Source organism: Aythya fuligula, chromosome 8 (genome assembly GCF_009819795.1).
Source record: "Aythya fuligula isolate bAytFul2 chromosome 8, bAytFul2.pri, whole genome shotgun sequence".
NCBI lineage: Eukaryota > Metazoa > Chordata > Aves > Anseriformes > Anatidae > Aythya > Aythya fuligula.
In genome coordinates this window covers 19,328,267-19,352,340 of record NC_045566.1, presented here as the reverse complement: position 1 = coordinate 19,352,340, position 24,074 = coordinate 19,328,267, and the positions used below count along the sequence as shown (strand labels likewise).

The 24,074-nt window shown below is 51.9% G+C and overlaps 1 protein-coding gene across 1 annotated transcript; it reads right to left on the bottom strand.

The window, feature by feature from the left end:
• Positions 1-8: 8 nt before the first annotated feature.
• Positions 9-23,241, bottom strand: NMNAT2 (nicotinamide nucleotide adenylyltransferase 2). The gene is made up of 11 exons (XM_032192143.1): positions 23,095-23,241; positions 8,838-8,926; positions 8,275-8,342; positions 7,802-7,880; positions 7,030-7,156; positions 6,331-6,411; positions 6,191-6,235; positions 5,635-5,711; positions 3,961-4,062; positions 3,185-3,252; positions 9-3,027 (listed from the first exon to the last, which is right to left on the bottom strand). The coding sequence occupies exons 1-11, from the start codon at positions 23,177-23,179 to the stop codon at positions 2,925-2,927; spliced, it is 924 nt and encodes a 307-aa protein (XP_032048034.1). The 5' UTR covers positions 23,180-23,241; the 3' UTR covers positions 9-2,924.
• Between the last annotated feature and the right edge of the window lie 833 nt (positions 23,242-24,074).

Sequence of the window (24,074 nt, the reverse complement as noted above, 5' to 3'; positions counted from 1 at the left end):
TTTTCTTTTCTTTTGTTTATTACATAATTTAAACATTTTGCTGATAAAGACTTTTCTTTTGTCAATGACCAATTTCTTCATATAGCAACAGAAGAAAAAAAAATTAGGCTCCAAAACCTTTCACAAAAGTGATATTGGTGGCATGGCAACTTCAACACCCCCCTCCCCCCACATTTTATTTTTTTTTCCAAAAGGCATTTGAAGTTCATTTCTCTTTCAGCAAACCACACTTTAAAATTGGAGATTCAAAGACCCAAACACAAGAGCTTCCTCCCACCCCACCCATGTGCTGGACACCCCCTTCCTCGCCTCCCCACCGTCTACGTGGATCTCGAGGGATGATCTTTCCCATACCCACCCAGAGCCGTTTTCAAAACCAATCCCAGCATTGACTGACCTGTTACAAACCCCCCTCCCACCCCATTCTCGCCCCGTACTGTGAGTTTTACTGAGCAGATACATGAAGGCGTAGATAAGACTAGTAAGACAGAATATATTCATCATCCCTATCACAACGCTATGTCTCTAAGGCATGCCATCCTAAACACGATGAGATTGAAAGCCAGCTGGCTTCCCGCACGTCCCATCTCGTGTACCTGAGGGAGGGAGGGAGAAGGGGATCTGAGTTTGCTCTCAGACGTGCCACCTTCACTCCTTAGTGTCTCCTCTTTTGTTTTCCCATTTCCACCATTAAAATCCACCATCCTTCCTCCCTCTTCAAAGCTGCTTCACTTTTCCTAGAGGTTAAAATCCCTTTGTGTTTGTGTGTGTTGGAGGCTGGCTTCTAACATTATTTTTTCTCCTCCAGCTTGGAGCTAAAAACTGAGCGTGATGTCTGAGGCTGTTGTCTAGAATAACTTCTGTGCTGGGTTTGAAAGGATGGAGAGGCTGAAAAACTGACCACACAGGACAGTGAGGACGATGGATTTAGAGGAATCTAGCCACTGGCTTACAGACATTGGGTATTTATGGACAAGAAACAAAGCTAGGGGTACCTGCCCAATGCATTAGCTAAGGGGCTCGGTAGGATGTTAGTTAGCAGCTCAAACTAGCAGAAGGACATCTCAGGAGCAGAGGCATCCCTGCGGGCTGATTCCTGCATGCTCTGGCCACTCTCTCTGGTTTGGTCCTTCTCTGCAGAGCTGCTAGCTGCTGCTCATGAAACCCTGTGCGCTGTGAGGACCTGGAGTTTGCAGGCAATGTTGTCTTGCCCGAGGTCACTTGCTGTTGCAGAGATGCCAGCTGCCTTCTCTGGAGCGGGCTGCGGCAGATTTACAGCACAGAGGACTGCAGTGTCCAGCAGGTCACCACGCTTAGTGCAGTGTCTCATCTTTGAAGCTTCCGTCTTTGAAGCTTCCAGCTCATGACTCTTTGTAGAGTTTAAGGAAGAAGTAAATTCAGCTCTTTCCCTGAAACACCCTGGAGGAGTCTCAGCCTTCGTGTGTGACAGCACAGTACTGGCCCTTGCTGGGGAGCAGCAGCTGGTCACAGTGCTGCCCTGGGGATCATGGAGAGCAGGTGTGCTGTGGCAGGGGGTTCCCTAGGCCTCGTCAGCCCGGGTCTTTGGGGAATGGGTCCAGGAGCTATAGACACTAGAGATACAAGGTTAGAAGGAGCAAAGGGAGGGGAGAAGGTGAGGAGTAGAGCAGGACTGTACCTTCCTCCTTGCGGCTGTCGTCCTTCCATGAGGCTGAGCAATCAGGGGAAGCAGATTCCTTTCATCCTGGGCATACCCAGCAGGAGGGTGTCCCACTTCAGTAACCTTTGTCTCCGCAGGACTTAATTTCTTTTGCTCCATGTTACCTGCCCTGGTTTGGGGCATTTGGCTGAGCAGGTTACACAGGGCATATCACAGGCGTGAAAGTAGGAGACTGGCTTGTCCCAGGGGATGTGTGGAGTATCCAAAGCCAGTTTTGGGAGGGCAAAAATATCATGAATTTAATAAACTCTTCAAGGATTGGAGTGAAGAGAAAAGGGGGGAGTTTACAGGTAGAAACAGAGAGCTGGAGGCTAGAGGATGAGGCAAGACCTGGTCTCCATGAAGCTCATCCAGGCCTGAGGCAATTCTCATCAGTGGCTTTGGGTTGCCTCCTGCTTCATCCCTCTTCTTTCTCCCACACTTCTTGGCCTTGGAAATGGCAGGTCCCTGTCTAGGTGCTGTGGGCCATCCGCTCTGATGTGGGCTGGAGTATAGCCTCACCCCAGCTCTGCTTGCCTTGGGATGGGCTGGGCTCACTGGCAGCCAAGGAAAGGTGAGACGTGACATACTCTCCAGCAAGTAATGCTTTGGCAATAGTGTTTACTCCTTCAGAAATACCATCTCCTTAATTTTTAGGGTCAAGAGAAGGATTTTGGGTTGTCCTACTGCTGGCCTGAGGAGGTCCACCTGTGGTGGGGCACCGAACCAGCTGTGTTACACCTGTCCACTACCCACCAGGATTCATTTGGACATTTGGAAGCAGGGCACTGGGGCAAGAGCTCCACGGGGCTGACATTGCAACTAATTAAAAAAAAAAAAAAAAAAAGTCCACCTAGATGTATTGAGCTTAAGTAGGGTAAGATGATGCCAAAGAGGAAGCCCCTGCTCTGAGCATGCTGGGAGGTTGGACTGGGGGGACCATTTCCCAGTGACATGTGTGGGGGAGGTGTGCCAGAGCTGCCTCCTTCCCCGAGCACACTGAGCACATCTCTGTCCCCCTCCCTCCCCACACATGATGGGGAGGGCAGTTCCCAAAAAAAAGGAGACCAAACCTTTCCCCGCGGGGCTGTGCCGCTAGATGTTGCTGCACTATGGAGCGTCGGCGCCGGGAGTGAGAGGCTGTGGGGTGGGGAGAGATGGAGACACAGAAAGAGAGAGAAAAGTGTGATGGAGAGCTGTAGGGACGTGGGGCAACAGGGTTGTCTTGCTGCAGGGCCTCAGGTGCTTAGCCAGAGGCATTGATGTAGAGCTGGCTCTTGAGGATGTAGTCAATTACGGGCTGGCAGAGGTAATCCACGACATGTCCATCCCCATGCTGCAGGGCCAGTCTGGGGGAGTGGGAGAAGAGGATGGGTCAGAGGGGTTGGGTGGCCCCTTTCCAGGGCTGACCAGGGCTGGGAACACCGTGGTGTCCCCATGGATGGAGGGTTTGGCTGGGGACACCCTGATTCCCCCCCATAGCAGGAGGCCCTCAGCATCACCCACCTGCTTTTGGTGGAGCTGATGACTGACATGGGGTGGTTCGAGTCATCCTTCACCACCAGGATGTTGCTCTGTGGAGGGAGGAAGAAGAAAGAAGCAAAGGGATGGCCTGAAAGTTGGTGTCAGCCAGTGCCCAGTTGATGACAGGGAGCTGGGCAGGGCTTGGTGGCCCCATTGCTGATCCCTGTAAGCAGCAGGGGCAAAACCAAGGTGGAATTGTCTGCCACTCCCCCAAGCCCTGTGTGATGTTGGTGGGGCCGGGTGGCACTTTGAGGCTCTCATTTGGGCTCACAAGAAAGTTTCATCTCATGGAAGTAGTGCAGCAAAGGGCAACAGTGAGGGCAACAAAGATAATGAAGTGTCTGGAGGGAAAGATGTGTGAGGAATGGATGAAGCCCCTTGGTTTGTTCAGCCCACATAGAGCAGGCTGAGGGCAGACCTCATGGCGGCCTGCAGCTCCATCATGAGGGGAGTGGAGGGGCAGGCGCTGAGCTCTGCTCTCTGGGGACAGCGACAGGACCCGAGGGAACGGCATGGAGCTGGGACAGGGCAGGGTCAGGCTGGGGGTTAGGGAAAGGTTCTGCACCCAGAGGTGGTAGGGCACTGGGACAGGTTTCCCAGGGTAGTGGGCACAGCACCGAGCTGCTGGAGTTCAAGGAGCATTTGGACAATGCTCTGAGACACAGGGTCTGATTTTTGGGTGGTCCTTGGACTTAATGATCCTCTAGTTCCAGCTTGGGGTATTCTCTGATTCCCTGACTGTGTGTGAATCCCCTTACCTTGTACTTGCGGAGTATTGAGGAGTGGTTCATGATCCGATCAGGGTCTGCTCCATCCCGGGGGACCACCACAATCCCGAACTCCCCAACGATCACCTCCATCTAGAATCAATCCAAAGAGAGTTTTCATAACCCCAGTGCAAAAACTGCTACCATCTCCCATCCCACCCTACCCCCCCACCCCCCCAAAATGGAGCTGCACACACCATGAATGCTTAGCAAAGGTCTGGATGGAGCTAGTCTCAAATTTCCTCCCTTTCTGGGCAACCTTTGAGAGAAACTTGGATTTATTAAGGAGTGCTGCTGGTGACATGTTGAGTGGTCTGTGGTAGATGAAATAAAAAGGAACAGGGTTAAATTCTATTAATGGAGGTCAAAGTTAGGCTTTAGGGAGGACCTGTCATGGTGGAAAGGCTAGCAGCAGCAGATGTTGCCTGAGGAGCACATGAACTCTGCCTCACTGGAGATTTGAGTGGAAGAGGCTGCAGCTGCACTGCTGGGTCAGGCACGTTGTCTGCACAGCCCTTCATCCCTGGCCCTCTTTGTGTTTACATTATTATTTACTGTTCTCCCTGAGATGGTGCTCCAAGGCTGTCTCACCATGGCTGGGTTCAGGACGGAAGGGAAGAGGTTTGGAGGCACTGATCCCAGCACCATGCAGCTTGCTCCCACCAGCCTGGGGCAAAGTGACTTGCCCAGAGCTGGCTGAAGCATTTTTTATTTCCAGCAGTCACCAGCTGTGATTCAGCGCACAGAAGGGGATGAGCAGGTCAGTAATCCAGCCCCTCTCCCTCGGGCTGGTGTTTGAGATGGGTTCGTGTCTCAGAGCACTGAACCGTGCCAGAATCCTAGCAGTTCACTGTAAAAGCACCAACATCTGAGCAAAACGCAGAGCTAGGCATCTCTATAGGGGTAATTTGCCATCTGCAGGTCGGATCTGCTTTTGCAAGGGAGAAGAGACTTTTCCATCTCTCGCCTTGCATTCTGCAATCTGGATGTAGTTTCAGATGCCTGCTCTCCCCACCAACTCCACCACAGCCATTATTGCAGCTGGCTCGCTCCCTGCCCCACCGTGAGATGGTGTCAGACAACATCTGGCTGAGGATTCAAGATGATTTTTCTTCTTAGTCTTAATTCCTTTTTTCTTTCTTCCTTTATTATTATTATTTTTTCTCCTTTAATCGTTGTTGTTATTATTATTACTCATGCTTCTTTCATTGAGTGTAAGCTGTTGATATTGTTTCAAATGTCTTCAATTTCTAATGTCAGGACAATGCTTCTCTTACAGCAGTTTTGTAAAACTCTACTTTCCCACCTTGTCACCTTACTCTGTTGGGGCACGCACCTACTTGATCCTGTCTCCTTCCAAGAGAAAATAAATGGGAGTGCATTCTTCAAAATCCCCTAGGAGAGGGTTATCCTGCAGCAGCTGTCCCTTGGGTGACCCTGTGCAAGCAGGCACAGGTTTGGAGGCCAGGAAAGCTGTGCAGGGTTGCTGACGTGGTTACTTGTGCAGGGGAGGAATGGGCTGGGGGCAGTGGGGACAGCACGGGTAGCTCCTATGAGCCTGGAGGACCTGGGCAGCTCCCAGCAGCGCTGGGTACAGGGGAGGCAGCAGCGGAGGAGGGATGGAGCCTGGGGAAGGTGCACGGGGGGGTCCCAGCGGTGACTCACGTCAGACTCATTCCAGAGGCCAGGGATGCAGAAGGACTCCAGCAGGTCACTGCCACAGAGCAGGAGGATGCGGAGTTCTGAAGGAAGGAAGTGGAAGAGCTCAGAGGTGGGGCAAACAGGGCTGGGCAGACCTCCCCTCCTTGCTGTCATCCCATTGCTCTGCTTGAGTGAGTCCTTCCACCAAAAAAAATCCCCTCCCCCCTGCCAAAACATGTCCTGCTAAAGATCCCACGGTCCTTCTTGCATCCCCAGTGGTGCCAAACAGAAAGTTCACCCCGAACTACCCCATACACTATCTCATCTCCTCTTGTGTGCTGCTGTGTCAGTGCTGTCTGCCCCTAGGTAGCTGCTGTGCCCTGGAGGTGAGATATACCATGGGACAGGGGTCATTTCTGCATTTTATGGACGCGCATAAGTGCTCTGTGATCCGCTGTGGGGGCTTGATCCACAGAGAAATCTGGAAGGCCCTTGGGAGCTGATGGTCCCAGGTCCCTTGCCACCAGGGTTCCTGCACTGCTGAGCACCGGCACGGCATGGCGAGGGGCTGGGTACTCACCAATCTCCTCGTATCTCATCACTGTCCCCAGGTTGGCGTTTTCATCTGGGGGGAGGCAGAAGAGAAGTGCTAGTGCCTGGCAAGGGTGCTGGGGAGGGAAAGAGGGCCTGGAGGTGGTGCTGGGTGTCTCCTGTACCTACCCACAAAGGTGAAGCGCTCCATGGGCGGACGAACACAGCAAATCCGACTCAGGCTTTCTCCCACCTTCCCCAGGATCTTTGCTAAAGGCAGAGAAGAAAAGAGGTAAGATGGGCTGACCACTTGCACAGAGTACGGGAGGCTCCCACACATGGGTACTACAGCTCCTGCCACCTCCTCTGGCAGATGGCTCAGCCTCAAATAACCAAATATCCATTAGGTGCAATGGATCCTGTTGAGAGACCTGACCCAGGCCAGCCGAAAAACGATTTTTTTTTTTCAGATGGAGCAGAGAAGGGCAGAAATATGCAGCCAGGAGAGTAGAGGGAGCTGGGCTGGTTTTCATCAGGAGCATGGACATGGGGCAGCTTAACATGGAGGTATAGAAATCTTTTGTTTGATTTAGGAAAGACAACCAAAAATAAGTATGAGTCATGAGGCAGGTGCCTCCGGTCAATCTTGGGGATCCCAGGGCTGCAAAGAGTTCAAGCACCCTGCCGTTCCCTATCTCCAGTGGTGCCAGCACACCAAATAACTGTGAGAAGGATGAGAGAAATCTCTGCTCCACCATTAGCGGTGGAGGAGGATGAGCTGGAGGAACTTGGGAGAGCTCAACCCAAAGAGGCATGTGTTTGGTAGCTTGGGCTCGGATGTGAGGACCGGGTGGCCAGCTCCTCCTCTCTACCCCCAGTGCCACCTACCTGCGGTGGGCTTGTTGGAAACGTTGTTGTTCTGGTAGATGGGCTGCGGAGACTCATTCTGGGGCTGTCCGATCACAGGGGTCATGGAGGGGGTGTTGACGTTGGAGAGGATGCAGCCAGTCACTCTCTGCAGCAAGGAAGAAGTTTAATTGAAAGGGTGGCTTCCCCAGGACTGGAGGTGCCTCCCAAAACTTTTACCACCCTGGTAGCAAGCCCCTGTACCCAGAGATGAAGGTCATCACTAGTGACAGACACATCCAGACTCATTTTAGGATTCCTGTTGCTATGTGACCCCCACCAGATGGGTCTTGGGCCCAACGAGTTGTGACTAGGACAGTGAGGTTGGGTTTTTGCACTGGCCCTTAAGGCTGGCAAAGTTGCTGTTGTCTTGTGCACAGGCAGGTGCAACCTCTGTCACTTGGAGGTGCTCATAAGTTCTGAGAAGTTTTGCCTGGGCATTTGGACAGTTCTGCTTTAGAGGAAGTGTTCCTTGTTATCTACTGCTCCTTGCTTGGCCCCTGCTTACTGGTGACAACACGAGTAGCTGATCTGAAGGGCTCCGTTTGCTTTTGTGTGCAGGGAGGAGGAGCAATACAATAGCTGTGGCAAGGGGCCTCACACACTCCTCCAGCTCAGCCAATTGTCTGCATCTTCTCTGTTTTGGTCTTTGGTGCCCACCTCTGGGTTCAGGAGCACCAGCTGGGTGGAGGATGGCTGCCTGATCCTGGCATGGGATTAGGTCGCAGGGTGCCCACAGCAGAAGGGCACTCACCTTCATCAGGTCACGGTGGTGCTCCAGCACGCTGCAGGTGGTCTGCCAGGTGTCCTGATAGCACTCCCAGGGGTCCACCCTGCAGGAGCAACAGCATGGGCTGATGTCCTCATGTGGCCTTCCTCCAGCCCTTCCACCCAGCTCTCCCTGATGGCTTCATCCCCACTTGTCCCTTCCTTGCACAGTTCCCTGTGCGGGACAGGACCCGAACACGTGTGTCCGTGCCCAGGCTCCTTCCTGCTCAAGGTACCCAAATTCCACTTGGCTCGGACGCGTCTATGTGTGCTATGACCCTCCCTCCTGAAGGCAGCTGAGATGCTGGTCCCATCTCAGATGTGGGCCTCCTGCGGGCCAGTGCTTGCCGGCCCGTTGGTCCTAGTGCCTGTTCCCAGGGTGGCTCTGACTCTGTCACCCACAGACTATTCAGGCTGGAAGGGACCACGAGGACCATGAGGACCATCGGGGCCACTCACCGGATCCAGTCGGAGGACTGCACGGCCAGCTGGCACATGGTCAGGCGGTGCCGGCTGGAGACCAGGCCCTGCAGGAGAGGAGTGAAGGAGCGATCAAAATGAAGATTAAAAGATGGCCCATAAACACAGCTGCAAAAAGCAATTTAAACTCCTCATTCCTGGGTGAGGGGGAGTCCTGCCTCTCAGAGCTGCGGCAGTCCGCGAGGCTGAGGTATGGTGGCTGCAGACCCAGGATGCTGGGCAAGGCAGAACATCTCCACTCCTATGCTGTTTGCTTTTTTTTCTTGTTTGTTTTTCTCTAGAACACACTTCTAAAGCTCACTTATATTGCTGTTCTCCTCAAAATAAAACTAGGTTTTAAAATCATTTAGACAACCCAACCCAAGCAGAATGACCACCATCTCTTTGCTCTCTAGTTTTAGCTGGTTACAGGCTCTCACTGCAAGTTTTACCTAAAGCCTGTGTGGTTTTATCCCTCTCCATCTTCTTGGAGGCATTCCCGTGGCTCCAGCACGCTCAACATGGCGCATACAGAGAGGAAAGAGATCACGGGGACAACTCACCATCTTCCCATAGGAGTCATGCACAGGTGAGACGATGCCACCAATGACGATGAACCGCCCAGTCTTGTGCAGGTAATCGCGGGCCCTCTCTGGAGGGGAAGAACAAGAGGGGGTCAATGCACCAGCCCAACCCACCAAGCTCTGCAAAACCATATTTTTGGTTTTGCCAAAAGCCCTTTGAGGGGTTCACCTCCAGCTTCATATAGCCACCACCTGCCTTGCCCTAAAAGCTGCACCCTCAGCTCCCAGCTGTGAATCTGGTACCTCTTGCACCCCCCAAAATTAGTAATTTCCATCATTTAGGCAAGGGTTCTAACATCTTCATCCTCCGCTGCCTTTTATTGTCTTCTGCAGGGCTGATTAAAAAATTATTTTGTTCCTCCAAGTTTTGACATGCAGAAAAAGGAATATTTTTCATTAAAACCGCTTTTGGGACATATAGAATTCAAGAAAGGTATTGTGATTGCCATGCCCCTGGGACAGCCAGTGAGACATTTGTCAGCCTTAGTGCGCCTCTTAGACTCCCCCTAAATCCTCTCTCTGGCTTTCTTCCCAGTCCTTGTGCCCTGTACATGCTGGTGTCTGAAGGAATTAAAATGGGGTTGAATAATTTGATTTGTGCAGAGGAGTGGGGAGGACATCTTGGCTTGCTCAGCCCTGTGATAACCAAGGGAGAGAAAATGGGTTGGAAAGGGGTTTTGAGAGGAGTAGGGGCGTTGGGTGAAGGTGGCTGTCCCCTTTGGGGCAGGTTGCTAAAATCAGTGCTCCTGCATGATTATTGCTATGTGTGGTATAAGTTATGTACATAAAAAGACCCTATGCAGAAACTTGAGAGCCCCTTGTGCATGCTCAGGACCTCCACAAACACTGAACCAGTCCCCAGAAAAGCCTAAAATCTTGCTCTGACCCCAGACTCCTATGTGCATTCAATGGAGGAGTGTTGGAGAAAGGGAGCTTTGTTCCCATTTATAGCTGCGGGATGAGGATTATGTGGTGACTTCCCTGGGACTTCCCTTTGTAGCCTACTGTCATGAAAAAAAAAAGCCTTTCTTCTCCATTTTGTGTTTTAAAAAGAGGAATTGTAGGGAAAGAGTGGCAGCTTCTGCCTCTTGGATGCTCCTTGCATGCTGTTATTGATGTTGATAGAATCACAGAATGGCTCGGGTTGGAAGAGACCTCACGGATCAGCTGGTTCCAACCCCCTGCCATGGGCAGGGACACCCTGACTTGCCGAGGCGATCGGATCTGGGTCAGACGTGTTCTGCAGCGGAGAGGGGGATCGGACTGGCAGGGCTAATTTTTCTGGCACCAAGCCCACTCGAGGGAGCCACCAGGACCCGGCAGCCCTCACGAGGGAGGGGAACGAGGCGAGGAGGCGTAGGCGGAGCCAGCAGCGCCCCCTCCTCGACGGTTCATAAACTGCCCCAAGGGAGCGCGAACAACCAGGAGAGCGGCGAAGAGGACGGGCAAACGGGGCGTGGCGCGGCAGTTCGCACATGCAGGGCGAGCAGGAAGGGCAGAGCGCTCCCCCCTGCCCATACAAACACCTCCTCTAACGCCTACCGCTAGCTCAGCTGCAATGGTGTACACCAGGCACAGTGCGCTCTCCAGGAAGTCTGTACACACCCAGACCGACTGCCCGCTCAAAACTGTGGCAGTTCAGGTCTCCGGGTGCAGGGAGTGCCTGAGCCTGTTGCTACCACCTGTGGGGGGCAAAGAGACTGTGTGCGTGAGGTGCAAGCAGGTGGACGACCTGGTCTGCCTCATGGCAGAACTCAAGGAGGAGGTCGAGAGGTTGAGGGATATCAGAGAGTGTGAGCATGAGATAGACTCGTGAAGCAACTCCCTGCGTGGCCTGAAGGACAGGTACCAGGGTGAGACACCCCAAATGGGGATGGACCCCCTGCCCTGTTGCTGTCAGGCAGAGGAAGGTGACCTAGGAGTTGAGGAGGAATGGAAAGAGGTCCCTGCTCGACATCGCAGGCAATGCTCTCCCCCATGTGGCTTTTAGGCTGCAGCCAAAGTGTTCCTGTAGATTTGGAAGTCTGAAGATGGTTGAGTGGTTAGAAAGCTGCCTGGCAGAGAAGGACCTGGGAGTATTGGTTGATAGTCAGCTGAATATGAGCCAGCAGTGTGCTCAGCTGGCCAAGAAGGCCAACAGCATCCTGGCTTGCATAATAAGCAGCGTGGCCAGCAGGTCTAGGGAAGTGATTGTCCCCCCTGTACTTGGCTCTGGTGAGGCTGCACCTCGAGTACTGTGTTCAGTTTTGGGCCCCTTGCTACAAGAAGGACATGGAGGTGCTCGAAAGAGTCCAGAGAAGGGTGACAAAGCTGGTGAAGGGTCTGGAGAACAAGTCCTATGAGGAGTGGCTGAGGGAGCTGGGTTTGTTCAGCCTGGAGAAAATGAGGCTCAGGGGCGACCTTATTGCTCTTTATAAGTACATTAAAGGAGGCTATAGAGAAGTGGGGGTTGGTCTATTCTCCCACGTGCCTGGTGACAGGACCAGGGGGAATGGGCTAAAGTTGTGCCAGGGGTGTTTTAGGTTGGATATTAGGAAGAACTTCTCTACTGAGAGGGTTCTGAAGCATTGGAATGGGCTGCCCAGGGAAGTGGTGGAGTCACCATCCCTGGAGGTCTTTAAAAGACATTTAGATGTTGAACTTAGCGATATGGTTTAGTGGAGGATTTGTTAGTGTTAGTTCAGAGGTTGAACTCGATGATCTTGAGGTCTTTTCCAACCTAGACAATTCTGTGATTCTGTGACCACCCACTAGATCAGGCTGCCCAGGGCCTCATCTAACCTGGTCTTGGACACCTCCAGGGATGGGGCAGCCACAACCTCTCTGGACAAGCTGTTCCAGTGCCTCACCACCCTCTGAGTGAAGAATTTCCTTCTAACCTCGAATGCAAATCTCCCCTCTTTTAGTTTAAAACCATTCCCCCTAGTCCTGTCATTATCTACCTGAGTACAGAGTCCTTCTCCGTCCTTTTTATAAGACCCCTTTATATTGCAAGGTTGCAATGGGGTTACCCCAAAGCCTTCTCTTCTTTAAGCTGAACAGCCCCAGCTCTCTCAGCCTTTCTTCATAGGAGAGGTGCTCCAGCCCCTCGATCATCTTTGTGCCCTCCTCTGGACCCACTCTAACAGCCCCACATCCTTCATGTTAACGGCTTTCCCAGGAGTACCTCTAAAGTTAGTCAGTTGTGAAGGGGGAAATTGTATTTTTTTTTTCCTGAACCTGCCCTGAGATCTCTAACAGACTAGGAAAATAAATAAATAAATAAAAAAGACAGCATAGAATATAAGTTTTGCATTTAAAATACTAAGACAAAAAAAAATCTAACAAAAATGCTCATGGACTTCTAAATTAACACATCCTCTCATTAGTTCCTGATTTGCCCTGGACTGATTTTACTTGCCATGAGAAGACTGAAAACAGCAACCCGTTCACCTCCAAGCTTCCTGTTTGTGTGCATCATCTTTGTCAAATTAACTCTAAGGAAGGCAGAATGGCTTCATGGTTGTGAAGGTGACCTATACTCTTAGTTGGGCCCAAGTTTTTGGTGGCCAGAACCAAAAAATTGAGCCAGATACACACTTACTGAGGGCTGTGTGAGTGTGAGCTAGCCCAGCTCTGATCCCACACCCCTGGGCACTGACCCCAACCTGCGCCACATCCTCTCCACAGCAGCTCTCAGGAGAGACTGGACGTGAGTGCCCTTTGGAAAAACCTCTGGGCACCTGCAAGCAAAGGAGTGGAAGCCCAAGAGATCCTGTATAATTCCAGCAGCTGTAGGCAGAGAAAGTGCTTGCCTGTTTCTATAGCAAGTCCAACAGCCTCGGGAGGACAAATCCTTTCAGATGCCCAGGTGCCCCGGTGGTGCAGCTCACGGGAGGGAGGAGGTGGATGTTTTTGCTCTGAATTGTTAACTTGCTATCTCACTGCACATCAGCCTTTTGAGAAACCTGAAAGAATTCTGTTGCTCTACAAAATATATATTTAAAAGTTGGGATTTGCGTTTGCAAGAGTTTGACATCTGTGACAGAAATACCAAACACCAGGAGACAGAAGATAAATGCTGGGACAGTGGCAGAGGACCTGGGGCAGGTGGCACCATGGCTTTGGGATGTCACAAGATGGTGGTGTGAGTTTGTGGCACATCAGTGCTGTAATCACAAAACTGCATTAAAGCCTTTTTTTTTTTTTCACAGATTTAATTTTCTTGGACTGAATTACTCTTCAATGTAGAGATAAAGAAAGCTACAGGCAGCTGTAGCCATGCCTGTCCAAACACATAAGCTTATCCAGCCTTGAGTGTCGTTCTCTATACGAGGCAAGAGAAAATTGCTTTAGGTCTTCTAAGAGGGGATGGTGGTGCCCACAGCGTGGATGGTGGAAAGTGGTGGAGGTCACAACTCGTGTTGAAAGAGCTGAGGGTGAGTCTTCGTCTGCCTTTGGGTCTTCCAGCCCAAAAGCACGGTGCTGTGCACATGGTGGGGTTAAGCTGAGTTGCTCCATGCCAAAGTATGACCTGTGGGTTTACTTGTTTGGTTTGGTTGTTTTTTCTTGGTTTCTGGAGCTGGAAGCAGGATGCTGGATTTGTTGGATCGTTGCTTTGAGCAGTCATGGCTGCTCCGACACTGTGGTGCTCAGTGCTTCCTCCAAAACCCTGGGCCATTATGCCCTCTCAGAAAATGCCTATTTAAATAAAACTTTTATCTTTCATGCAAAGTATGCTGCTTGTGAGGAGCAGGTTGAAGACTCCCTGCAGACATAGGGGTGCCAAAGATAATGCAAAGGTGTCGCATTGCTCTTCTCATCTGTATTCCTTATGGTCAGCCATCAGTGCAGCTCCTGGCCTTATCTCCCTGCTTATGCAAAGATTGCTGCTTGGAAAAAAACTAACAAACAAACAAGCAAAAAAAAAAAAAAAAAAACACGAGATTTTGTCAGTAAAGCCATTGGTCTCAGGAGTCTGGGTCCCAGGTTTGTTGGGTTCCTGGCCTGTTTGTCACTGCGCTCAGCCTGGTGACAAGGTTTCCAAACCGATGGCTCTTGAGGCTGGCCTGAGAGAGCAGGGCTGGACTGAAATGAAACAGCTTCTTGGTGAGGAAAATGTCGGTGGTGGGAGCTGACATGCTTCTCTGCATCCTCTGAAGTCTCCCCTCCACCAGTGCTGGTACCTGGTGGGACGGGGCAGCAGCTGGGCACGTCACACGGAGCAGCAGGAGGGCTGGTGTTGAGCATCCCAGTGCCAGCGGTGGGCTTTCCTCCAGCGTTGTGGCCAGAAGAGCAGGACTGAGCTGCCCTCCTTGTGCCCCAACCTCCAGGCCCTTCCTCAGCCTGGTTTTGCCCAGCACCATGTGACAAACACTACCACGTCCACGCCGTCAGGCATCAACCATTACCGAGCCAGGGAAGGACAGAAGGAGCCCGCTGGGGGGACACGGGTCCTGCTGACACCTCCCTGCTGGCAGGGGTTGTGTCCCCAGCCCAGCCTTCCTCCCCTCTGCCACCAGTGGATTTTGTATGGGTTTGGCACTGCCGCCCCCTCTGAGACAATGGTGAGGCAAGGACTGATCACAGGGCATGCTCCAGGGCTAGAGAAACGATAAATGATTGTTTTGTGTCCAGATCGCTCCAGAAATAGCATCCTGCTCCCCTGCTAGGAAGTCGATGCTTATTTAAGAGACATTTCTTTTTGGAGATTTTCACCAACTATATTTAATCATAACACTTCTGCCCCACTGGCACCACTCCATTGCCTCAATTGATGTTAATGAAATCAAATATTCCTTGTGCTTAATCTTTCAAGGTGGGATTTCAAATGTTTTGCCTTTGTCCCCGATCCATCCCCGCCCCTCCGAGTTCCTCTCTCCTTTGTTTTCTCCCAGGCAAGGAGATGCAGCCTGGGGGATGCTGCGGAGCCCCTGCTACAAACCTGCACAGGCACTGAGGGCAGGGTGGATGCCTTCCCCCCAAGCCAAAATTCCTGCTCCTGCGGGGACCAGTGACCCAGATACGCAAGCACAATGCTTTATCCTTTAGCCGGCAGCACTTTTGAGTCTAAATCTTGTTCCATACCCTCTGCCTAAGTCAGGCAAGGAGCCAGTAGGTATTCTTGGCCTAATTGAGTGATGTATACAAATACATATATATATGATTCCGAATGCCAAATCGGGGATGTATTTGTAGCTGCATCCACTTGGGCCTTCAAATAATGCTGAAAAATGAATTCGGGCACCGGGCTGGGACAGCTCTCGAGGCTGACCTGTGTGACAAATCTGTCGTTTCTCTGTCCCCCAGCACCCCTTGCCCGCCCGCCTGGCTTCAGCAGCCCTGCTCTCCAGGGCTCACGGCGATGTCCCTGCTGCAGAAACAAGCCCTGGCTGCTCTCCAAGGAGAGCTTCACTTTCCAAAGAAGCGGGAGGAGGGGGTAGAGCTATCCCATTAAGCCCCGTTAATGCTTAATGATTTTTCATCTCCAAGCTAATTGCTCCGTTACACTTTCCCCCCACTCCTTTAGTCCCGAGCTGCACCCAGGCATTGGATAAAGAAGATCGGGAGGGACTTCCATGCTAAATGGCTTCAGTTGTTGCTGCACTCTTCTTTTAATGGCTTCTCACAGGCACAAAAAAGAACCAGCCAGCAGGATACCTTGATACTAGAGGTGGAAGCCGAGGTTCTAAAGCCTCCAGAGATGCAGCGCCTGCATATCCTCCCTGCAACCCCCCTGGGCCCTGGAGAGCCGCCTGAAGGATGAGTAAGGATGCTCAGGCCATTGCCATCTGTGGCCCACTCATGGCATCATGACTTTAAAAAAAAAATAAAAGAGAGAGAGAAGGTTGAAGGCTGAGTCAGTTCCCAGTGAGCTGACCTACAAAGAGACCTGGCCAGATGGGGCCTTGGAAGGGATCAGGCCAGTGCCAGTCTGTCTGGGTCCGGGTCACGGAGCCTGAGAGGACACATCGCAGGGACAGCCTTACCCAGGCCAGGGTGCTTTTCCCCTCTGGGTGATCCCACCTGGAGCTGAGGAGCAGTGTGTGCAGGGGCATTGTTATGGCAGCTGCTTCCTGGCACCAGAGCTGCACTGGTGCCTGTGGGTGGGCACTGACTCTGCAGGTGCGACTTGCTGTGGGAGAAAGGTGCTGAGCTCCTTCCTCTTCCAGTGCAGTGTTTAGAGAGAAACGGGCCAAAATGATTACAGGTGAGCATTTGAGGAAAAAATGCCCCAAGCCCACTGAACTGCAGCAGGGAATGGTGCAGAGCTGTGCCCTCCTGAGCAGGAAGGAAGGAAAGAAGGTGCTGCAGAGACAAAGTGGTCTGGTTTTGCCACGAACCCCTGGGGATGTGAGTACACCTCCGCTGGCTGCTTTTTTCCTTGCCCATCTCCCCAAGGAACCCACCGGCCGTTTTTTTGGGGAAACACCAGCCCACAGCAAAGATCCTCCCATTCCCCCCAGGGTCTGACCCCAAACTTGCATCACATGGCTGTGTCTCTACTTTGATTAGAGCCCAAATATCAGTAACCAAAGTAAACCCTTTGGCAAACAAAGGTGAGTGTGTTCCAGCTATTCCCAACTGCTCACTTTTATTGCCTCGGGCCTGTGGATAGAGTCAAGTAGGACAAACTCAGCAGCAGAAGGCACATGGCAAATATTTTCACTATCCTGCCGTGGAAATGGTCCCATTCTTCTTCTGCCAGGATGCTGGTGGATGTAGGACAGGTGCCTCGCTGTTCATCCCCAGAGAGGTGCCGCTCCCCACTGCAGCCAGCTGCAGGCTGGTACATCCTTGTCACCAAGAGCATTTTTTTTTGTTTTAAAGGAGAAAAAAGAGGATTTTTTTCACTTGTTTTCCACCAGCTTCCTTTCTTGTGCAATCAAATGGGGTTTGTCTTGCATATCCAAACTGTGGCAGCACATCCCAGTGAGCACGCTGCCTGGGCACAGCCCTGGGGGGGGCAGGGACGGGCACTGCCCCTGCTGGGGTGCAGTTGCATGGTGGCTCCTGAGACCCCCATCACCCTCCTGATGCCCCCAGGCATCAAGCAAAGAAGCTGCAAGCAAAGCTGCTCCGTCTGGGTTCCCCATGCTCCATGGGAGCTCTTCTGCATCTTCTCAAAATCTCAATAATCCTGCTGTATTAGAGGCACCAGCTGGGAGAGCTGAAGCAACGTGCCCAAGGATGCAGGAGAGATGTGAGCACAGCACGCAGCTAGGCGATGTCCTCAACATTGCACGGGCTGCTGCTCAAAAGTAACAGGGCAGACCATGCCGGAGGTGTGAGCATCTTAGTGTGAGCCTCTGGTTTTGAAATGGAAGTAGAGCCCCTGGTTCTTGCTTGAATGAGGTTGTAGGAGTGAATTTCTGGGTTTGCTTGCATTTGATTGAAGCAGAAGGTAGCACGTGGCACGTTTCAGCAGGGGGTGTTGTTTTAGAGACAATGCAGAGCCTCACCAGCTGTAACAAATACTGCTAAATATTTAAGAGCTTATAAATAGTTTAGAAGACTCCTTGAGCAGTTATTGATGGAGTTTCAGTTGGTGCTAGGGAAGCTCCTCTGCTCTGGGGATCAGAAGGATGGGATGAGATACTGGAGATGATGGAAGCTGGGGGGCAGTGGGTCCTCCTCTGGGTGCTTCAGAGCCCAGCCCAAGTTAACGTAAAGGATGCTAAGATGTGAGCACGGAGGAGTGGAGTTTGCCCTACTATGACTTCCGATGTCCGATAACTCACCTGGAGGGTTACAAATAACATCTCTCCTGTTTCTGCTGATCCCTCTGCTGCCAGCACTCCCCAAGCCCAGCCACGCTCTGGCACCTCAGCGGGGAGCAAAACCAGGCCCAAATGCGCACCTCACCATCTGCGATGTCCTCCAGCCCACCCTGGGCCCCCTCGCCCACCTTGATCGTCAATCACTGGACCTAAGGGCATGGCTAGATCTCTGCAGGGATGAAATGGCAGCATGAGGCAGCCTTCGCTTCCTGCTCATGGTGCTGGCTGCAGAGGCAAAGCCTCTCTCACATCCCTGATGAGCTTTTGCTAGAGGGGGAATTTTGCTTCTGGTCATCTGCAGATATTTTTGCACTTAAGGAAGAGGGGACAGGACGAGCTGTCCCTCTGCTCACCCGTCTCTCCCAGCCCTGTTCCAGGCAGTGCAGAGCTCATTAAGCTGCCTTGCACTTCAGCTGTCTCAACTAGTAAGACAACGTGACTCCTGAAATTCAGGCTACTGAAACAACACAAGAGTGACAAAAGCCTCAGCCCCTGCTTTTTCCTTCCCCTTTCCTTCCCAGGCTTGGTCCTTTTGGCTCCAAAGCCCACTGATGTAGCGCAGAGGAGCTCCAGGGGCTGCTTTGAACAAGCAGCGAGCGGCTCAGCCTGCTGGGATTTTTAATAGCTCAAATTCTCTTAAGAAGCAAAGCACCGGAGAGTTTTACTTTTAATGGCGGAGCCCTCTGCCATTGTTTGCCGAAGTATTGTATTTCAGACTGCTGCCTTGTATTTCATGGTGTCAGAGAGATTTTTTACCCATCTTAATGGCTGGGATACAAGCTCACCTCAACGACAGATGCACGTCGAATATGGGGAAAGTTCAGTTCTAGTTAGACAAAAAGGGTGGGGAAGGGAAGGTAGTGGAGATTTGCTGAATTTCAGGGCTTGAGATTCCCCCAACGCACAAGCTCTGCTTCTCTACACGTGCCCAGGGCTCGGAGCTGTGTGAAATGAAGTGTGTGGGCATATCCATGGCCAAACAGATGTAAAGTGCGTAGGGTGCTGAGAGCCCCTGCTCAGCAACCTAGGGCTCGATAAACCAAGCTGCAGCAGATGAGGAAGTCTGGATGCAGGCAGACACCATAGATTTAATTAAAATCACCCATTTGCTATCAGTGCTTGATAGTGCAGAAAAAAAAATGGTGTAAATAAAACCAGACACCTCTGACAGAGTGAAATAAGAGCACTGTGTCCCTTTTGGGGTTTGCCCAAAGTGCTGCCTTCAAATCCAGCTCTGAGCATCCCCCGTGACCCAGCCTCCAGGATCCCATGAGCACTGCACCACCAGGGCTTGAAACCATCCTCTGCCAGGGCAGAGGGGCCAGGAAACGCTCCACTAACCAAAGCCTGATGAACAGAGGGGGAAATAGGGGTGGAGGAGTGCACAGGTCAGGTTTGACATGTGTCAGAAGTGCCAAAATGGGAAATATTGCATTTGGAGAGTAACCTTTTGTTCTATAATTTAAGAAAAACAAATAAACAAAAAATCAATATTAAAGCACTGCCTTTTGATTGACCTGATACGCCTCCTTCCAGTCCCTGAGGTTCGGCTGCAGGAATTATCGGGACAACCCCACAGATCTTGTACATTTATGGGATGGGACAAGCCCTTTCCCATGCAGTGCTACAAAGCAGCTCCCCCAACAGAAACTCTTCCCCTCAGCTCCAGCACTTCATTACCTCCCTCTCCAACCCTGAAACACCCTGAGAGGGAACCACACCGACCCTGCAGCCTGTGACCTTGCACAGGGACACCTTTAATCCCATACTATGCCCAAGACTACCTTCAAAGTGAACTACATTTTTTTTTTTTTTTTTTAGTTTAAGCTATGCTTTCCATCTTGCTCTGGAGGCTGCCCTGTGGTTTTGTGCTCTGCAGGAGACACAGCTGTGCTGGGGTTCCCTGTGCTGGGACGTGGCAGGGAAACGCTTTACTTGTCAAAGCTGGCAGAGCGCCGGCACAGGCTCCAGTCCGTTTGCATCACCATGCAGATAGTATTTTGCTTTTGACATTGGCCCGTTGGCTCTTGTCCTTTGGGTGGCATTGCTCACATGGGGAGAACTGCAGTGAGGCCAGGATGGGTGCTTCTCACCGCAGGCTGAAGCCCACCAGTGATCATGTTAAAGCCTCATTAAACCACCTCTGCCTTCTTCTTTCCTCCCAGCTTTCCTTCCCCCCCACCACATCCTAGGCTGAGTTTCTTGTTGCCACATAAATATAGAAAATACAACTTAAAGTTGTGACTCAGAATACACGTACATCTCAAAGCACATCTAACACCACAAATAACTCAGAGTGTTTTCAGGGCTATGTGGGTGTTGTCGCAAGCCCTTAAAGCGGACAGCTGTACAGCAAAGCATCTCACCTCCTTTTCCTTATATGCAATATTTATGTTTTGTGTTAATTATTAGCTTTTATGTAAGATGTTTATTGTATATGCACAGACACAGATCAGGCTCGCTTGGTGAGCCCCACTGACCCAGCCATGGAACTGGTGGAGAGGGAAGGAGCCCGGCTGCAGTACCTTCATGGATGCCAGGGTCAGCCACGGACTGCAGCTGGAGGTCTGGGGCTGGGACAAGTTCCCAGCTTCCTCGAAACCTGAGCATCATGATAATGAGTCTTAAATTTACATTCAGGGGAAATTAGGGAAACATTTCCCCCATTAGAAGAGCCTTTCAAATAACTAACAAATAACACCTCTCATTCAGGAAAAAATCCTGAATTTGGGGTTTGGCCTGAATAAAACACGGTAAGATCCAGACTGAGACATGTGATGGGCATACAGTGGTATGTCTATAGTGACATGCCAGTGCAAGTTTTATATGTTCTCTCAGCTTAATTGGTGCCACGAATTAAATAGATAAATGGTATCTCTTTATGGTAGGCAACTAACTGTAACAGGCCAATGAAGCCGAAATATTTATCTGAAAAAATAAAGACAGTCATTTTGCACAAATTCAGCTCTTGGAAATACAGCATTTACAGGACAGGACACTCTTTCTGTTGGGCTCTCATAGCACAGAGCTCAAGGATCAATACAAGTTTTGGTCATGATTTCCCTGCCCTCATACGATTCCTCTTTTAAAAAGGGAGTGAGGGAGTCCTCAAACAAAAATGGACAGGGATTTAGGAACTAATTTCCATGTCCTTTAGTTGTAGAAGACTCTCATGTCCCTGTCCCGGTTTCTCAGGACCTTACAGTCCAGGATCTCTCCAGGACATACAGACAGAAAATTTCCACATCAAGCCATCCTCTCTGAGCTAAAACATGTCTTCCTAGAAAACTGCTGAGTTCTGATTTAAAGCCTTCCAGTGATGGAAAATCCACCAGGTGCCTGAATGTCTTTTTCTACTCTTTGATTAATTTCACTCAACAGCACACACCAGATTTCTAGTCTGAACTTGTGTGGCATCCCAACCTGCTCCTGGCATGTCATCAGTCCCTCCTCTGCCAAGAGAAGCAGCCCCCCCCCGGTCCCACATCCCTCCCTCGTGCAGACACCCCTAGGCCATGATCTCGTTTCTCCTTTGTGGCTTTTGTAAATCTAGACCGAGCCTCTCTCCGCTCTCACCATAAAGCCTGGTTTCCGGAGCTAATGCAATTCTCGTTACTGTTCTTCCAGGAAGGGTTTGCTAATGCAGTATGTAAAAACGAGGCAACCTCTCTTCTTCTGCTTGATACTCCCCTGCTCGCATGCACAAGGATTGCACTAGCTGTTTTTTCTACAGCATCGCACTGTTTGTATGCAGTGCACTCCGTACGATTGTTCCTCAGTCCTTGACAACATCACGGTTTGGCAGAAGACATTTGTTTGCCTGTTGTTTATATGTGACGTGCATTCCTCCTCGCTGGACACATGACTTTGCATTTGACTTCACTGTTCAAGTAAGGCATTTCTATCAAACAGACCACGTCGGGCAGCACAACTGACTCGTTATCATCATTAATTCCTGTTCTATCCACTTTGGAGTCATTGGCGCTTTTTACCAGCGGGGATTATATATTTTCTTCCAGGTCATTGATAAAAGATACTGAACAGCACTGAGCCAAAAAAAAAGAAAAAAAATCTCGTGTGTCAACTGCAAAACAATATTTTACTGATCCTTATTTTCTAAATGTTGTTACTGTTTTTTAGTCCATTGAATATGGGCCACATTGATATTTTTAGTTTTACCTTTCTTAATCAGAACGTCATCTCTAATAATATGGATTACAGGAATCCGTTTTATCAATGGTCACAACCAAGACCCTGTAATTTCATTTAATTATGTTTTGATTTTTAAATAGTTCCTCTTGTTCCTTTTTGTTTGCAATTGGTTTTAGCTTATGGAATGGGTTTTTTGAAGTTTTGGGTATATTGGTGTCCAGAAAATCTGCTGGCACTTAGGAAAAGAAATTACAATGTAATCATTTGCATCCAGAAAGCCGTTATTTTCTGGCCTGCTGACCATCTCATGATAATCTACAAAAACAAGGTCTGATGCAGAAATACCCCAAGCTGATTTCAATTATTATTATTATTATTATTTGTTCTTAGAAACCTGCGTACAGCTGATAGAAACCCCAGGGATGCTTCCCCAGCTGTAGCACAAGCCCTTCAGCACCTGCTCTCCAGCCTGAAATCCCCCACCAGCCATCGGGGATGGATCCTCTCTGCGTGCCCTGGGCAGGCGTGTGCGAGGAGCCGGCCGATCTCTGCACTTCCATGCCGTGGGGCGGTGTGCCGTGGATGCAGAACCCTCGCAGCACCCACGTTCTCAGGCGAGCGGCTGATGTACGGGGATCTCCAGGCAGCCCGAGCTTTATCCGGGCAGTCAGTATTTATGGCACGCCAGACTGTCTTTGACAGCGACTGCCCTTCCTCCCTGCCTCCATCCCTGCCTCCCTCCATCCCTGCCTTTCCCCTGAGCAGGCTGGAGCAGTGCTTTCGGCATCCCCGCCACCCGGCGCTCCCCTCGGGCGCTCGGTGACACCGACCACCGGCGTGTCCGACCCCTGCGGCTGACGATCGGACACACACGGCTGGGCAGCCCGATCCCTCCAGCAGCTGCCCGTATTTTCCTTCCCTTACGCCATACCTGGCTGTAGCTGCTTGGCCCGCTCCCTCCCTCCTCCCTCCCCAGCCAGGGGGAAAATAAAAGCGCTGCGGAGACCGCAGGCTGGCGGACACTGCCGGGACGGCCCCGGGGGTCTTAGGGGCAGGGGCGCGACAAGGGGAGCGCAAACGGGGCCCCCCCTGCGCCTTGTGCCGCTCCCCACAGCGGAGCCGTCTTCCTCGGCGGCCTCCGGCTGCTGGCGAGGCCGGGACCTCGCCTCCTCCTCTTCTTCCTCCTCCTCCTCCTCCTCCTCCTGCTGCTGCTGCTCCCCCCCGGCCTTCAGCACCACACGGCCGCGGACAGCCCCGGCCCCGCCGCCCCGGCCCCGCCGCCCCCGGTGTCGCCCCCCCCGGGCCGCTCCCCCGCGGAGCCTCACCGAACATCTGGATGTGGCCCTTGGTGATGGGGTTGAAGCTGCCGCAGGCCAGCAGGATAACGTGGGTCTTGGTGGTCTCCGTCATGGCCCCGGCCCGGCCCCAGCCGCTTTTTTTGTGTCTCGGTGCGGTTGCGGCGGAGGCGGAGCGGGGGGGAGCGGGGCCGGGGCGGGGCCGGGGCCGGGGCCGCCTCCCGCAGCCTCCCCCCGGTGGCCGGGAGGGGAGAAGGGCGCTGGGAGAATGGCCCTACATCTGCTGCCGGGGGACGGGGGTGCTGCTTTCCCACTGCAGATGCTTCGGCGCCTTTAGCAGAGGCAGCAGCTGCAGCCCGGGCACAGCGCAGGCAGCGATGCTCCCAGGGCTCCTCGCCTCACTCCACTGCGCCTTGCCTCCTTTTGCAGGAAAGAAACTAAAGCTCAGGCGAGGTGCTCCAAGCACAATTTTTTCTTAATCCAAAGCATAAGGGAGACAGCCAAGCTGAGCCAGTTGGTGACAGTGACCACACAGCGCACAAACTAGAAGCGCAGGGGCAGCTGCTGTGGCACAAGCGTGGCTGAGCTGGAGGGAGCTGCCAGAGCTATGGTAGGTTTGAGGCCACACAGGATGGGACAGCCTGCGGGATGTCCCTTTCTGGTGCCCCAAGTCATACACGGCCATCCAAACAAGGAAGGAGAGAGCAGGGCCCTTGTCCAGTGAACAGAGTGACTTCCAGCCGAGGTGTGAAGGTTCCCGAGCAGAACCACTGAGCACCTCCTCCAGCTCAACAGCTTTTGCTCCCTGCATGGCTCGTGGCCTGGACAAAGCTGCCACAGGGTGCTGTGGGGTGAAGCTGCTGGGGGCCCTTGGGGGCATTGAGATCGTGGACCTAAGAGCCTGGTGTAGCCACCTCTGCAAACATCCCCAGCACTCCTGGGATGTGACACTGCCTCGTCAGGCTATCTCTGGGGGAAGGTCAGCTTGGTAGCAGATTTCTCTCCTGCTT